The 17,440-nt window shown below is 40.9% G+C and overlaps 1 protein-coding gene across 3 annotated transcripts in view; it reads left to right on the plus strand.

Annotated features, from left to right (window-relative positions):
* Positions 1-17,440, plus strand: part of PAM (peptidylglycine alpha-amidating monooxygenase) — a 317,350-nt gene that overhangs the window by 208,494 nt on the left and 91,416 nt on the right. For 2 of the 3 annotated variants that reach the window (XM_082267132.1, XM_082267133.1), the window contains exon 15: positions 1,656-1,970. The exons of the other annotated variant lie outside the window; for it this stretch is intronic. In XM_082267132.1, coding sequence (XP_082123258.1) covers positions 1,656-1,970 — 315 coding nt within the window. The remainder of the gene's footprint in view (positions 1-1,655; positions 1,971-17,440) is intronic. 3 annotated transcript variants of the gene reach the window in all.

Consider the following 17,440-nt stretch of genomic DNA (forward strand, 5'->3'; position numbering starts at 1 on the left):
CTAACAGTCATATGAGACGTTGACATGTTGCCAAGACATGTTGCCAGCGGTTTAGACATTAATGGCTGTGTGTTGAGTTATTTTGAGGGGATAGCAAATTTACACTGTTATACAAGCTGTACACTCACTGCTTTACATTGTCATTTCTTCAGTGTTGTCACATGAGAGGATATAATAAAATATTTAAAAAAATGTGAGGGGTGTACTCACTTCTGTGAGATACTGTATATTTCAGGGAATGTACTGCCAGAATAATTCAGCCCACCAATTCCTACAATTCCTTTAGTATTTTAATGACATGTTTAGAAGCTTCTTATGGGACAGTTAGGTATGCCATTTGCCAAACTGAAATATTATTTGGTTAAATGGTCATTTCAGACAAAGTTCAAGCAAATGCAGGACAGATAAAGCCTACTTCCAGCATCAAAATCTAATAGAAAAAAACCTCTTCATGGACTATCCCTCTCTGTCCACACAACCTAGCTTATAAAAGAAAGTTATCCCCCCTGTATACTTTATAAACCCCTGTGAAGCTTTGTCCACATAACACCCCCCCCCCTTCCATTATTGATGTTTAAGACTGCTTTTTGACTTTGCTTTAGTGTGACACCATATACTGCTGGCTTTAAGTTAAACTCCAGGAAAACCGCTAAACACACAGAAATACACAAATTGGAGCTCCCAAAGGATTTATATATATTGTCCATCCAGTCCTGAAGTTGACATAGCTCTGCCTAAGGGTGCATCAAGACTAGTGACCTAACTTTTCTTTACTGCAGTTCAGAAAAACAGACTAGTCACTCCCCTGTCCCTTTCCTGTGATTGGACAGTTTAGGAGCAGCAGGAGACTGAAAAGCTCCTCTCTCCCTCTCCTTCTGTCAGCATGTTCCTTGTCATGATATTTAGAAGCAGGACACCTAAAAGTCTCCTAGTCCTGCCTCTTCCTTCTCCAGTCTAGGTTCTATATTCGGGGGAATGACAAGAGGCTGCTACAAAGACAAATGTCGGTACTTACACTGTTTCTATTTAAAAACATGTCTGTTATTTTTTAACAAATACACAATTGCATTAGTGGTGTTTTTATATCTGCCTGGAGTTCACCTTTAAATATATCTGCCACTTGATTTAGGAGGAGGAGAATTTTCCTAGTATATTGTTCATTTCCTTAGCAAAGTAATAGCTCTCAAGTGCATTTCTTTCTATATGTAGCTATAATGAGTAATGTTCTTATCTCTCGCTTTTGAAAACAAAGCTTTCTTATATGCTCTGTTTCCTGGTGACATTTGCGCTGTACAAGCTATGAAATCTATTATGATCCCTGTGCTGACCTCTATAAATGTATTATTTTAAGGTGTAAAAGTAATATAGCCTTCAAGTCGATGTGAGTGTGCGGTTAACATCATTGTCTGAAGCACGCCTTGTATAGTAATAACATGCTTCATTTCCGTCACAGTAGCCAAGGACAATCTTTGTGTTACTTTCGTCTGGAAACATCAGGCCAACGCAGCCATTTTTATGTAAATGTCGCTGCTAAAAGATGGTTGTTTGTGAAATACGGCCTACGTAATAAGAATGATCTGACGTTTTTGTGTTCACTATGATGTGTTAATCTTCCATCTCTCTGTTTTTATCTCTTCTGTTCTCTCCCTGCACAGGTGATTTCTATTCCGTCCTTTCCAAACTGCTAGGCGAAAGGGAAGATGTTGTTCATGTCCATAAATATAACCCCACTGATATTATAAACTCTGATCTCGTAGAGGAGATCGCTGATGTGGTGCAAAAGAAAGACCCTGGCTGGTACATCTCCAGACAAGTGTTAGCACACAAGGAGAGGCCCGATACGATTCTGGTCAGAGATCGAATTCACAAATTCCACAGATTAGAATCCACGTTGAGACCACCAGGGAATAATATGCTGTCACTGGTGCAGGAAGCTAAACTTGGTGGAGTGGACAGACAGCATCCAGGAGGTTGGTGGGGAATTATTCTATGATGGCTGCTGCTAACGCTTCCACATTAGCAAAACCTGAAGGGAAGTATCTAAGTAACCGAAAACAGAGGCAGAACTTTAAATGGTTGGACTTCTATACCCAATTATTTTCCTAGTCCCTTTCTAGCTTTAGAATACTTTCTGACACCATCAAGATCTGTGCCATTCTAAAGTTACACCCCAAAAGTGCATAAAAATATATGCATTTATACCACTGATTAGGTTCTATATGTGCAATTTTACTTCCTATTAAAATCAAATTGACAGATGTTAAATTAAAGAAGGACCAGAGATCCGAAATTTGTTTCTTTGAAGGCCCCCCCCCCCCCTTTACAAATACTGATTGACCCTATAGGCATCTTGGCTGTAATTTATCCTCTTGATCAGGGGTCTTCAAACTTGTAAACATCCATGTGTGTCCCGCAGAATCCTCCTTACATCCATGTGTTCCCAGCAGAGTCCCCCTTCTTACCTTTCATGTGGCAGGGAGTAAAGAGTGAGTCAGACACATTACTGGTTGCTAGGATGCCGGCAGTTCTAGCAAACAACCACAGCGGAAGGTTGGGGAATTGACAATGCAGACTGGAGGAGATGCTTCGGTCTCTGTATTACAATACACAGACTTGATCATCCCCTGCCAGCCAGGGTATATTCATTCACTGTCTTGTGGGCCACATAAAATCTTGTAGTGGGCCGGATTTGGCCCTTGGGCCATAGTTTGGAGACCCCTGTTTTTTATAATAGAAAGGGTTGAGTAATCATGAGTTATGGCATGATTTGCTTTACTGGAAAATTGTGTTGTGCATGACAATCAATCGACTGTCTTTTTTTTCTCATTCGAAGAACAGCGACATACAAGTTAAGCTCTCTTCCACTTTAATGTTCCTCTGTCTTTAATGATTTTTGTGCATCTGAACATTCTGCCATTTATCTGCCAGAAAAATGGCAGCCAAAACCTGGCTGCTATTGGAAATTCTTTACTCTTCTTTCTCCCCCCTTCATTTGAGTCCCACCGTCTTTTAGTGTATAAACTAAAATTAACCCATAATAATACGGCCATGTGTATTTTGTCCAATTCACAGAACGCAGTCACCCTTTCTTCTGACGTCTGCAGTCTTAGAGTAAATGACATACATGCACGTACAGTAGCTCCTGAAATTCTATTATACAGATAATGGTCCTTCTGTAGAATGTATACTTCAATAGATGTCTAACCCCCCCAACTGCTAATTGCACAACAGAACATTTCTAACGGACAAAAATAGACTTTCTTTAAACCGGTGGATGTTATTTGCAAAATGAAGTGTAGTAAGCCAATTGGAAAGAGCACAGGACACAGCCTTAAAAGCAGCCTCTGAAGTTTCTGGTTTATTAAATGGCCCTTTATTGTCAGGTCTGTTTCCACAGTGTAATTTTGAAATCCTGACTCATTCCCTTCAGGTTTCTATGGCAGCAAACCTTGACGGCATTGCCTTTTGTTTTAATTCGTGTTGTGGTCTCTACGATATTGATTGTGTTTAGTCTTTCTTGCTAATGTGGAAAGCCAGATAATAGTATGGCATGTGGCGATTATCCTTTTAAAAGTAAGCAATATGTATGCATGGCAGACATCTGTGCGTGGGCTGCTCTGCAGGCTGTCTTCACATCACCGGCTGCCAAGTCGATGTTTCCAAATACATCTCTCCTTCTCATATTAATCATTCACTACATTCCTCTTTTATTTTCAATTTTTTTTCCCACTCCTCGTGTTCAAACCTACCAGCAGTAAGAGCTTGTACTGCATGATGGTTCTGATAGACTGTAAACCTGGATTGCATTATTTCTAACGCTTCAAAGCAATGTGCCAATTTACTAATAAGACACTGTTTTTGATGATCTAGCTTATAGTTGTAAGTGGTTTCTTTTATTGAGAGATTAATGACACAACATTATTGATTGCTTCGCTAGTAAATACCCAGCACGGCTCTCAATTATGATCTTCACTGTTTGACATTAGAATGGTTATTATTTATTAGATTTTATCTGCCATGGTCCTACAGTGCACAGGCATGCTTCTTTTTCACACAGCACAGTACAAGCATCTCTATATTAACATGCCTTGTTCAGATGCTTTGCACTCCATTTTGTAGATTAGCCTGATGGATGCAGGTGTGGCTCAGACAGCCTCAGAAATGACCATCTATTTGGACCCTTAGGCCCTGTTTACACCTGAGCGATTTTCTGCTTGAAGATGGTAGCTCCAAAACATATACCAAGCCAAATCCCATTCATTTTTATGGCCCCTGTTCACATCTGAGCGCTCTGTCATCTGAAGCTCAAAAAAACTTTTTGGAGATTACAAGCGTTTTTAGCCCCATAGACTTTAATAGCAACACCTGACTTGAGCGCTTTATCAGCATTTTATGAGCATTTTATGCTCATATAGCAGCTCTCCACCCCAAATTACCTCTCCCTCTCCTCCCTCTAGTGCTTTCAAATGGCTAAGCAAAAACGCCTGAAGCTGTAAATTGCTTGTAATACACTTCTAAAACTCTTTTAAAAAGCTGCAAAAAAGCTTTAGAAAAATGGTTGAAAAACGCCAGTAAATCGATATGCTCAGGTGTGAATGGAGCCTTAGGGTGATACCACTGCATTGCTTAACAGCCTTTACAAATGAAACTCTGCTTTTTCTGTTCTATTGAGTTGATAAATTCTGCATCTTTTAAGCCAAGTTTCGAATGGGAATCGCTCCGCCTATCACAAAAAACAATATTATTTTTCTAAAAACACAATTCTTTTGAAAACATCACCCTAAGGACTTTTTGTTGAGGTGTTCCAGCTGTAAAAAAAAAAAATTAAATGTCTTTTAATATATAGACACTGACTTCCAGGGAGCCCGCGATGTCAGCACCCCAGCTGATTTTTGGATTGTCTGCCCGGATGCTGCCACCGCCATTCATTCTACGGGAAACCGGTAATGAAGCCTTTCGGCTCCTCAGCGCATGCATGAAGCGCATTTTAATTGGCTCGGCGGCAGGGGGAGAATAAGGGGGACAAAATGTCAGAGGGACAACGCAGTGGCGCTTTCTCCCTGGTAACAGGTACCCCTCCCCCTGAAAGGTGCTAAATGTGGCACCGGAGGGGGGGGGAAGAAGCAGATGGGTGGAACTCCGCTTAAATCAGTATTTCTGAGCTGGCCTGGCCAGTAGCTCAATGCAAGATGGTTTTTTTTTTTTTTCATATGGTCTTTAAATATTGTAAATTTAAACTTTCTCTACACATTAGTGAATTTTGTAAATACTTGTCGTTGCTTTATAACATTTCATGTTTTGTTTTTTTTTTAATTAGTGGTTGGCTCTGTTGTCTGGCAGCACCATGGTCCTGAGTTTGTTTCCCACCTGGAACACAAGCTGTAAGGAGTTGGTTTTCACATGTTAGTGTAGGTTTCTTCCTACAATTGGCACATTGGTACATTAATTGGTTTCAGATCAAATTGGACCTGGAGTATGTATCTGTGTGCTTGTGCAAATTCGATAGGAACATTAGATTGTAAGGTCCTTTTGGGTCAAGGACTGGTGTGATTTGGTTCTGTGTACTATGTAAAACTCTGCATTCTATATTGGCACTATACCATGTGATATTTAAAAATAAGGAATACATCTAGCTAGCTGATGACTGGTTTATTCGCTTGTTCTTAGAGTGAAAGTACTGATAGTATAAGCAGTTGTAGGTCATTACGGACCTTTTTTTTTTTTTTTTTTTTTTAAACTGTTTTAGTTTTTGGTAGATGCTAGATTCTTATGTTACAATTGGAGGGTCTGAAGAATCATTAGAAGCTCTGCAAGCACTACAACCCCAATTCCAAAAAAGTTGGTACACTGTGTGAAATCTACATACAGTGCCTTGAAAAAGTATTCGTATTCCTTGAAATTTTCCACATTGTCATGTTACAACCAAAAATGTAAATGTATTTTAATTGGGATTTTATGTGATAGACCAACCCAAAGTGGCACATAATTGTCAAGTGAAAGGAAAATAATAAATGCTTTTCAAATTTTTTTTACAAATCTGTGAAAAGTGCGGCGTGCATTTGTATGCAGCTCCCCGTGAGTCAATACCTTGTAAAACCATCTTTTGCTACAGTTACAGCTGCAAGTCTTTTTGGGTATCTCTCTACCAGCTTGTCACATCTAGAGTGAAATTTTTGCCCATTCTTTGCAAGATAGCTCAAGCTCTGTCAGATTGGATATAGAGCATCTGTGAACAACATTTTTTAAGTCTTGCCACAGATTCTTAATTAAATTTAGGTCTGGACTTTGGGCCATTCTAACACATGAATATGCTTTATTTTAAACCATTTCATTGTAGCTCTAGCTGTATGTTTAGAGTCGTCCTGCTGGAAGGGGAACATCCATTCAAGTCTCAAGTCTTTTGCAGACTCTAACATGTTTTCTTCTAAGATTGTCCTGTATTTGGCTCCATCCATCTTCCCATCAACTCTGACCAGCTTCCCTGTCCCTGCTGAAGAAAAGCATCCCCACAACATGATTCTGCCACCACCATGTCTAACAGTGGGGATGTTTTTTTCAGGATGATGTGCAGTGTTAGTTTTCTGCCACATATAGCGTTTTGCTTTAGGCCAAAAATTTCAATTTTGGTCTCATCTGACCAGAGCACCTTCTTCCACATGTTTGCTGTGCCCCCCACATGGCTTCTTGCAAACTGCAAAAGGGAAATCTTCTTATTCTTTTTTCAACAATGGCTTTCTTCTTGCCACTCTCCCATATAGGTCAGATTTGTGGAGTACATGACTAATAGTTGTTCTGTGGACAGATTCTCCCACCTGAGCTGTGGATCTCTGCAGCTCCTCCAGAGTTACCATAGGCCTCTTGGCTGCTTCTCTGATGAATGCTCTCCTTGCCCAGCCTGTCCATTTAGGTGGTTGGCCATGTCTTGGTAGGTTTGCAGTTGTGACACTCTTTCCATTTTGGTGGATTGAACAGAGCTCCATGACAGCTTTGGTCCTGTCCAGCTCTCCTAGAGTAACTGCCTGTCTCCTGTAATCTCCTCCATGCTCTTGAGACTGTGGTGGGAGACACAGCAAACCTTCTGGCAATGGCACGTATTGATGTGACATCCTGGAGGAGTTGGAAAGCCTCTTATAGGGTCCAGGTATCGCCTCATGCTACCAGTAGTGACACTGACCCTAGCCAAATGCAAAACTAGTGAAAAACAGTTTTGATGAGTGGGGGAAAAAAATTTAGTGGCCTCCACCTGTAAAACCATTCTGTTTTTAAAGTGGTCTTATTGTTGCCCATCTAGTGCCCCCGTTAATTTAAATTATGCCAAAGCAACTGAAACTGATTTACAACCCGCTCTGCTACTTAACTGACCAGATCAATATCCCAGGAGTTTAATTGACTTGATGCTATACTCTTGATTAAAAAGCATTTCTTTAATTTTTTTGAGCAGTGTAGTGAGGTGCTGTCCACATATCTGCCGGATCAGTAATTTTTTTTAGTACTTTCAGCATATTGAAAAAGCTATAACATGAGGAAATGTGCATGTATTGGAGAACGATGCTGAGTTTTTTTTTTTTTTTTTTTTTCTCTAGAGTGTTTTAGAAAGATTGTCCTGTAGCTAAAGATTGAGGGAATTTAGTACATACAGTATCTCACAAAAGTGAGTACACCCCTCACATTTTTGTGAATATTATATCTTTTCATGTGACAACACCGAAGAAATAACAATGTAAATTTGCCGTCCCCTCAAAATAACTCTCTCCCCTGTGTCATGTGACTCGTTAGTGTTACAAGGTCTCAGATGTGAATGGGGAGCAGATGTGTTAAATTTGGTGTTAATCGCTCTCTCTCATAGTGGTCACTGGAAGTTCAACATGACCCCTCATGGCAAAGAACTCTCTGAGGATCTGAAAAAAATATATGTTGCCCTACATAAAGATGGCCTAGGCTATAAGAAGATTTCCAAGACCCTGAAAGTGAGCTGCAGTACAGTGGCCAAGACCATACAGTGGTTTACCAGGACAGGTTCCATTCAGAACAGGCCTCGCCATGGTCGACCAAAGAAGTTGAGTGCACGTGCTCAGCATCATATCTAAAGGTTGTCTTTGGGAAACAGACATATGAGTGCTGCCAGCATTGCTGCAGAGGTTGAAGGGGTGGGGGGGGGGGGTCAACCTGTTGGTGCTCAGACCATATGCCGCACACTGCATCAAATTGGTCTGCATGGCTGTCGTCCCAGAAGGAAGCATCTTCTAAAGATGATGCTCAAGAAAGCTCACAGTTTTCTGAAGACAAGGAGACTAAGGACATGGATTACTGGAACCATGTCCTGTGGTCTGAGACGACCAGGATTAAACTTATTTGGTTCAGATGGTGTCAAGCTTGTGTGGCAGCAACCAGTTGAGAAGTACAAAGACAAGTGTGTCTTGCGTACAGTCAAGCATGGTGGTGGGAGTGTCATGGTCTGGGACTGCATGAGTGCTGCCGGCACTGGGGAGCTACAGTTCATTGAGGGAACCATGAATGCCAACATGTACTGTGACAACCTGAAGCAGAGTATGATCCCCTCTCTTTTGGAGACTGGGCCGCAGAGCAGTATTCCAACATAACGACCCCAAACACACCTCCAAGACGACCACTGCCTTGCTAAAGAAGCTGAGGGTAAAGGTGATGGGCTGGCCAAGCATGTCTCCAGACCTAAACCCTATTGAGCATCTGTAGGGCATCCTCAAAAGGAAGGTGGAGGAGCGCAAGGTCTCTAACAACCACCAGCTCTGTGATGTTGTCATGGAGGAGTGGAAGAAGACTCCAGTGGCAACCTGTGAAGCTCTGGTGAACTCCACGCCCAAGAGGGTTAAGGCAGTGCCGGAAAATAATGGTGGCCACACAAAAAATTGACACTTTGGGCCCAATATGGACATTTCCACTTAGGGGTGTACTCACTTTTGTTGCCAGCGGTTTAGACATTAATGGCTGTGTTTTGAGTTATTTTGAGGGGACAGCAAATTTACACTGTTATACAAGCTGTACACTCACTAATTTACTTTGTAGCAAAGTGTAATTTCTTCAGTGTTGTTACATGAAAATATATAATAAAATAGTTACAAAAATGTGAGGGGTGTACTCACTTTTTTTTACATCCTGTATATTTTCATTTATTATGTTCAGCACTAAAAAAGGAATAGGAATATAGGTGGAATTGTACCGGAGAGCTCACCAATCACTACTGCAGTGCTCATATAATGGAAGCAGCCAGTGGAGGATTCACCACTATAATCGAATTCTGACAGAAATATCAATTTGGGGGAGCTGGCCCTTTTTAGAAAGCTAAATTCAATAGTTAGTTGTAAAATATATTGGATTCCTTTGGTAGTTATTGTATGTTATTCAGCTTTGGTGATACAACCCTTCATATAATGTCACATTGTGGCTTTATAATAAAAGGAAAATATCTGGTGTAAAAGTAATGTGAACATTCTTACTTGTTTCTAGGTTACATTTACACTTCAAATACTTTCAGTAAAGTAAGAGGAGGTCTGCCTGTACTATTCTTTTCAGTACATTATGCTCTGGGTGAACGCATGCATTTTTTTCCTTTGTTTTCTACATTGAGCGCCAGCAAGCCATATAATTGCAAGAACTGAAAAGAGCAGTTTCCTTTCCTGCAGACTCCAGTGACTAAGCCAGCAATTTGTAGAAATGAAACCTCAACTATAAAAATATTTGTGGATGTCAGATGTTTGCTGGAATACTTCCACGGTTTTGGGATTGAATCTACTCATCGTTCAAGGGAAAATGTAAATATGGAAGCCATCAATGCTGACTTGGTTCTTTAAAGCTTATGTAATGGCAAATTAAAAAACACATACGCAGTACATTTTTGTAATTCATGCTCATGTTTTTAAATTCCTTTACAGACCCTTCAAATACTTGCAGACCTACCATAAATGTACTCTTCGTTTCCTATTGTGGGCTGACAACAGCATTTTTGTGGACTGAGTAGATTCAGCCCTTCCTGTTGTCTTTTGCTAAACTACTTACTCCCAAATTCCCTTTATCCTTAAAGGGTAAATCCACTTTCGTGATCAAAAAAATAGCATATACAATTTTGACTCAAGTCCTATTGTAATGTAATGTTTTATACCTTTTATTACCTTTATCATTACCTTTCCTTTTCTTTCTGCAGTGCTGTAATTTTCTGTAAAATGCAATGCAATATGGCTACCTGGAGGCATTCTGTACACAAATGGTTTACAGAATGCCCCTGAAAAATGTAATTTCCTGCTTGTGTGATTGGCTTACTGGTTTTCTCAGAAGTCTTCACTAAGATACAAGTCACATTTTTGGCATCTCCTGCAACAAAATGTAATTTTTGGCGAGATGCTCCCAAAGGGATATCTCATCTAAAGGGATGCAGGCCTTGCCAGTTTCCCCATTTGAGCCCTGCAGGAGCAGCAGCTGATTAATAAATATAAAGCCATTCTTGTACAGATTCACTATGCACAAGGACACAGACAACAAAGGTAACAAAAACAAAAGTAACCTGCAACAAAGTTTGTTTAAATCCTTGCAATAGCACCGAGAGGGAAATGCTTTTTTCTCAACAAAAGTGGAGTTACTTTTTAACATGGGGACTGACTAACTTATAGTCCAAGGTAAGAAAAAGGACGACTAAATTGCCTAGTTGACCATAAGCAGTTACATTTTCATTTTAAATTTCATAGAAAAATTGTTGTCAAGACATTCTTTTTTGTCGTCATTGAGTAAGTGAACTAATTTTGTTTATAAGCCCTTAAATTTCATCCCGACCTGCTGCTTGAAATGAATCCCAGATGTATGAAACCGGTTTCATTATAATATGTACAATTTTTCCAAAACGAAAGCCACTTTGTTTTATTTGTTTGAGAAAAATTTTCCATCCTGCTGCTTAATTTTCTCATTATTGCTGCCAAAAATGAATGTCATTTTGACCCCCTAACCATTACAAAATCAAACTAATGTTCTGAAAATTTGCAAACCTTATACTACTGGCTGGCTTTTACAGGTAGAACGCTCAAAGCTGGAGACCGCTCTGTTCAAGATCAACAGGTATTTTTTGCATAGATATAGCAGTGCTTTAAAACAGGCATGTCCAACCTGCGGCCCGGGGGCCGCATGCGGCCCAGGACCGCAGGCAATGCGGCCCACTGCCCCTGACAATTTTTTCTTTTTTTTGATGGGGAGGAAGGAAGTCGAGTCAGGGGCACGGCCACAGAGGCAGCCTTGGAGGGGATCATCCACTAGTTGTGTTAAACAAGTGCTGGGGGGGGCGCGGCAGCATGGGAAAGGCGCGGTGGCGTTTTATTACTTATATACCTTAACTAATAGTATATATTTTATATGCGGCCCGAGAGAATTTCTGTGCACTCAATGTGGCCCAGAGAAGCCAAAAGGTTGGACACCCATGCTTTAAAAGGTTTATTTACATGACCAAAATGGAGTAAATAAGAGAAGTTCATTGTTTAGGTTTACATATACTTTAAAAGAAAAGTAGGGCCAAAGCTATTTGGCTATGGATCACAGTAGTGCACTTCATTCTGCACTCCTGAGACCCTTTTTTATCCAACAGGGAGCTAAAGTCCTCTGTCAGCTGACGCCAATGAGCCAGTGTAGGCTCTGGAGAGGTTCCGACTTTGAAGTTGGGGTCCATCCAGATGCTTGGACCCGCAGCTGGCTCTGCCTCTTAGCAAGCCGCTGGGAGACTGAGCCAGACCCTCCCGTACTCCTGCACAGCCCAGCACTCCTGTGAGCACTGGAGGAGCAGAGTGTTGATGACTCTCCTCCTTATTGGGAAAAGTTGTTTCATAGTGTACACTGCATGTAATCTCATCTCTGAATGAGGAAGAGAATCCTGTGATTCATCTGACTCTCATCCATTCACAGATCGTATTACATGCAGTGTGCAATATGAAACAAGTTTTGTTGGAGGGAGGAGTAGGCTGGTCCCTGTCAGGACCTTTTAATGCAGCTTCACAGAGGGCTTGAAGCTATTTACCCCCACAGCATTGGAATTTCATCTGCAGGAAGAGGACGGAGTATCCCTGACTAGAAGACTTCTACAGATTCCAGTTGTCTGCAGAATGTGGGACATAATTAATTACCGGCAAAGCGGACTATACATTACATTACTAGAATTTTGTTAAAAATTTTCCATTTTAAGAACTTTTTTTTCCATTTTCTGATCGTTAGTAGGTTAAATAGATGTTCATTGTGGACCGCAGTTACAAGAAAATTCGAAGGAGCAGGATGGAAAATTTTCCTCTAACGAATTTTTAACAGTTAATGTTATTTTTGTTCAGAAAATTACATTCGTTCCAAAATCGAAAGTAAAAAGCAAACACTTTTTGAAGTACTTTAAAATGGCATTCATTTAGTCATCAAATGTACAAAGAATTTTTATACAAACATTCTATTTTAAAGCTACTAGTGTATAGTCAGCTTAACCACTTGTCTACTGGGCACGTGCATGACATAAAATTAGAATATCATCAAAAAGGTAATTGATTTCAGTAATTCAATTCAAAAGTGAAACTCCTATATTTTCTATAGATGCGTTACACAGCGAGTAATATATTTTCAAGCATTTCTTTGTTTTAATTTTGATGATTATGGCTTAAAGCTAGTGAAAACCCAAAATTCAGGATCTCATAAATTAGAATATCACATAAGACCAATAAAAAAATGATTTTTTAATACAGAAATGTTGGCTTACTGAAAAGTATGTCCATGTACAGTACAGTATGCACTCAATACTTGGTCAGGGCTGCTTTTGCATGAATTACTGCATCAATGCGACGTGGCAATCAGCCTGTGGCATTGCTGAGGTGTTATGGGGGCCCAGGTTGCTTTGATAACAGCCTTCTGCTCGTCTGCCTTGTTGGGTCTGGTGTCTCCTCTTCCTCTTGACAATACCCAACAGATTCTGGATGGGGTTTAGGTTAGGCGAGTTTGCTGGCCAATCAAGCATAGTGATATGATGATCATTAAAGCTGGTATTGGTACTTTTGGCAGTGTGGGCAGTTGCTGAGTCCTGCTGGAAAATTGCATCTGCATCTCCATAAAGCTGGTCAGCAGAGGGAAGCATGAAGTGCTCTTGAATTTCCTGGTAGAGGGCTGCGGTGAATTTGGACTTGATAAAACACAGTGGAGCAACACCAGCAGATGGCATGGCTCCCCAAGTCATCACTGACTGTGGAAACTTCACACTGGACCTCCTGCAACTTGGGTTCTGTTCCTCTCCCTTTCTCCTCCAGATTCTGGGACCTTGATTTCCTAAATTAGATGCAAAATGTTCCACAGTCTGATAATTTTGAGAGCCATGTTATCTTCTGGTGTTAGTCCACTAGGTTTTATCAAGTCCAAAGTCAGCGCAGTCCTCTACCAGGAAATTCTTTATGAAGATGCTGATTTCATTTTCCAGCAGGACTTGGCACCTGCCCACACTCCCAAAAGTACCAATACCTGGTTTAATGATCATAGTGTCACTAGGTCAGGCAAACTCGCCTGACCTAAACCCCATAGAGAATCTGTGGGGTATTGTCAAGAGGACGATGAGACACCAGACTCAACAATGTAGACGAGCTGAAGGCCACTATCAAAGCAACCTGCCTGGGCCTCTATAACACCTCAGCAGTGCCAAAGGCTGATCTCCTCCATGCCACACCGCATTGATTCAGTAATTCATGCAAAAGGAGCCCTGACCAAGTATTGAGTGCATACTATACTGTACATGGACATACTTTTCAGTAAGCCAAACTCTCTGTATAAAAAAAAAATCCCTTTTTTTTTTAATTTTTTTTTATTATTAGTCTTATGTAATCTAGTTTTCTGAGATACTGAATTTTGGGTGGGTTTTCACTAGCTGTAAGCCATAATCCTCAACATTAAAATAAATAAATGCTTGAAATAGATCACTCTGTGTGGGACTGATCTATATAAAATATGAGTTTCACTTTTTGAATTGAATTACCGAAATAAATAAACTTTTTGATGATATTCTAATTTTATGAGATGCACCTGTATAAATTAAATTCACCATGTTTATTTCCAAATCGAATGCTAATGCATTGTGCCAGTGCCTAGTAATTCAAATGTCGTACAGTCCTGTAGAACCCATGGTGATTCAGTGCTACTTCTAGGAGTATGTTCAGTTGTATAAACTTGGAGGGGGCTCTATCAGTCTATTTCATCAGATTGCAGACATGCAATCAGTAAAGTCTCTGAAACACTTTAACTTTGGTTGTGTTTTATTCTTCTAAAATCAAACCACTACAAGATGGATTTCGATTGGTTCCTATGAGCTGCAACTAAGAATCAGCATTTGGGAATTAAACATGTTACTTCCCTATTTAGGGTGTAACATGTTCCTGCAGACCTCCCTCTCTTCTCACCCCATTCACTGTGACAACAGACGGACCTTTACTCTCCCCTGCAGCCATTGTCCCATTTGAAAATTGGTGCAGCAGTGCAGGCCTCTGCCTGCACAGCTGTGTCCTTCTTTCACAGGGAACTGTGAATAAGGAAACTGCAAGTCCCGTCTGGCATCACAGCAGACAGCATGTAGTTCTCAATGGACGGCAAGAGCGCTGATGAGCGCTCTCGTAGTTTGACCCTTCCTCTAGTCTTTAAACAGCCTGTGCAAAGGTACAGGCAAGAAAGCTGGAGGATCTGTCTGCCAAAGCCTGGCATTGCACCTGTTTTCCATTGATCTGCATTCTCTAATGACTCCATGCATATATTAGCTTAAGAAATGTTCCTAGCAGTGGCTTTTGAGCTCCTTTTTCTGCTTCTAGAAGCAAACAGTGTTATCCTATGTGTCCATGCATGTTAATTTGGTCTAGAAGCATTTTTGACGCTTCAGCTTCTAGGAGCAGAAAAAAATAATTTTGTTTGGGAGCGATTTGCCAGCAGAATAAAGTCTAAAATCTGGCACAAAAATGCTATTATGAGCGGTTTCAACAATATGTTGTGTTGTTTTTTTTTTTTCTAGAAAGATAAACTTATTCTTTAATTATGAAAAAACAGGACCACCATGTGTTGGGCCAATATCTTTAATGGGTTGCGTTTGGAGGCAGTAGTGCCCACCGAATGCGACAGGGTTATGTTTTTACGGTGACTGAGAAGCAAAGTATGGGCGCATTCCTGCGGGGGTGCATGTTTTTGTTTGGGTAGGAGGCTGGGAGAGACAATAAAACTGCGGCTCAAGGGACCGAAGAGATTGGTCTTTTCTTTTAGTGTATTTTAGTGTACAGTAGTGAGCAATGAACAAAATCTTATTATTCATTTTTGTGTATTAAAAGAAAATGTTTTGTGCAGTGGCATAACAATAAAGCAAAGCCAAGAACAGAATACCGAACAGTAAATGAAAAATGAATGTGTCACTAGAAAATATTATTATTATACAAGATTTATATAGCGCTGACAGTTTACGCAGTGCTTTACAACTTGAGGGTAGACAGTACAACTACAATACACTTTAATACAGAAGGAATAAGAGGGCCCTACTCGTTAGAGCTTACAATCTAAGAGATGAAATGTAATTACAAATAAAATAATTGGATAGCTAGTCAAAAATAGTTATACTATTGAAGTAAAAAAACAGGCATGAAGAGGAAACTAAGCTTGGCAATCTTATTTAATAAAGCGTTTTTATTTCAAAGTGCTAATTCTTAGAGGATTTTTCATTAAAACAAAAACTTAAAAAAAAAAAAAGAAAACTTTAAAAACGTTTAATTACATTTCTTTCACTAACGCATGCAGTGGCTGTGTGCGCTGTATAAATTGTATGTAGTATCAGCTACGAACAGTATACAGCACTGTATTGCGGCAGTGGTACAGGGACTTAACGTCCTGCTTCGGAAACAAAATCAAGTCGAGCTGAGTGCTGGTCAGCCATTCACAGGAAGCTTTGTATTTTATGAATGAACACATTGCTTCCTCTGATTGGCTGACGTGGACAGGCAGGCTGATGATGTTATGCTCTCCACCTCAGGCAGTCAGAGATCATTGTATTCACAAAATACAGTACTTCCTGTAAATGGCTGAGCATTGCACTTTATACAGTGCACACATCCACTGCATGTGTTGGTGAAACTATTTAAAGTTCAGCAAAACCTGGAGTTAGATCTTAATCTTAAGGCCTCATGCACACAGGGCGTCTGATTAGCTCCTACTGCTGGTTTATAATTTTACCAAAAAAACTACCAGGTATAGGAGACAAAGAGGTTCTCCTAAAAGAGTCAACTAAGGACACCAAGGAATTATAGTGAAAAAATAATTTTATTTAGATCAAGTAACTCACATGTGGGTGACTCAAGGTATAATACACATCACATTTAAAAGCAAATAACATAAAAACAATGTGGGAAAAGCTGCAACAACCCGGGTTGTAATGAGGTGCACATGATGGGATCAATGGAATGGAGACGGTAGAAAACCTTACTCAAATATATGGGGCAGTCCCAACAAAAAGGTGACACTCAGGATGGCAATGCATAAAGGTGTAGCTCCACTACGGAAAGGGTCCATCCAGGCAGTTAGAGGTCAGGGGAACTGGATTGGTAATGCATAATCAAAATGCTGTAACTAGCCGGTAGGGGTCCCCGTGACAGCAGTCTTGGAGAGGTAGCAATGAGGCAAGGAGAAGGCAAGACTGAGCTTGCAGTGTGGATTGCTCCCTATTTTAGGGCAGTATGGATTGCTCAAGAGTCTCTTAGTGGCAAGAAACAAGGGGCACACAATACCTCATATAGTGATTAAGACCAGTCCGTGATGCATGCCGTTTGAAGAGAATCCCGGGGAGTAGCAGCAAACTTGCGGTGGGTGCTAGCCGGCTGAGCGCTTCCTCATTTCCTCCTTTGCTCAACTGAGCTTGTCTGGGAGGGGGCGGGCTTGCAGCTTCGCTGGTTTCCTCAGAGCTCTGGTGAAACGCGTCAGCATGGCATCATTCTGACCTTGCATCCGGTACTTCGGTGATCGTGCTCCTCACGGCCGCAACAAGCGTAAGCCGCCACCCGCGTCCCGAGTGACGGGCCGCAAGCTGCAAGCCCGCCCCCTCCCAGACACGCTTGGTTGAGCAAAGGAGGAAATGAGGAAGCGCTTGGCCAGCTAGCACCCACCGCAAGTTTGCTGCTACTCCCTGGGATTCTCTTCAAACGGCATGCATCACGGACTGGTCTTTATCACTATATGAGGTATTGTATACCCCTTGTTTCTTGCCACTAAGAGACTCTTGAGCAATCCATACTGCCCTGAAATACAGAGCAATCCACATTGCAAGCTCAGTCTTGCCTTCTCCTTGCCTCATTGCTACCTCTCCAAGACTGCTGTCACGGGGACCCCTACCTGCTAGTTACAGCATTTTGACTATGCATTACCAATCCAGTTCCCCTGACCTCTAACTGCTTGGACG

The sequence above is a fragment of the Pelophylax lessonae genome, assembly GCF_965119305.1.
Source record: "Pelophylax lessonae genome assembly, chromosome: 1".
Lineage (NCBI taxonomy): Eukaryota > Metazoa > Chordata > Amphibia > Anura > Ranidae > Pelophylax > Pelophylax lessonae.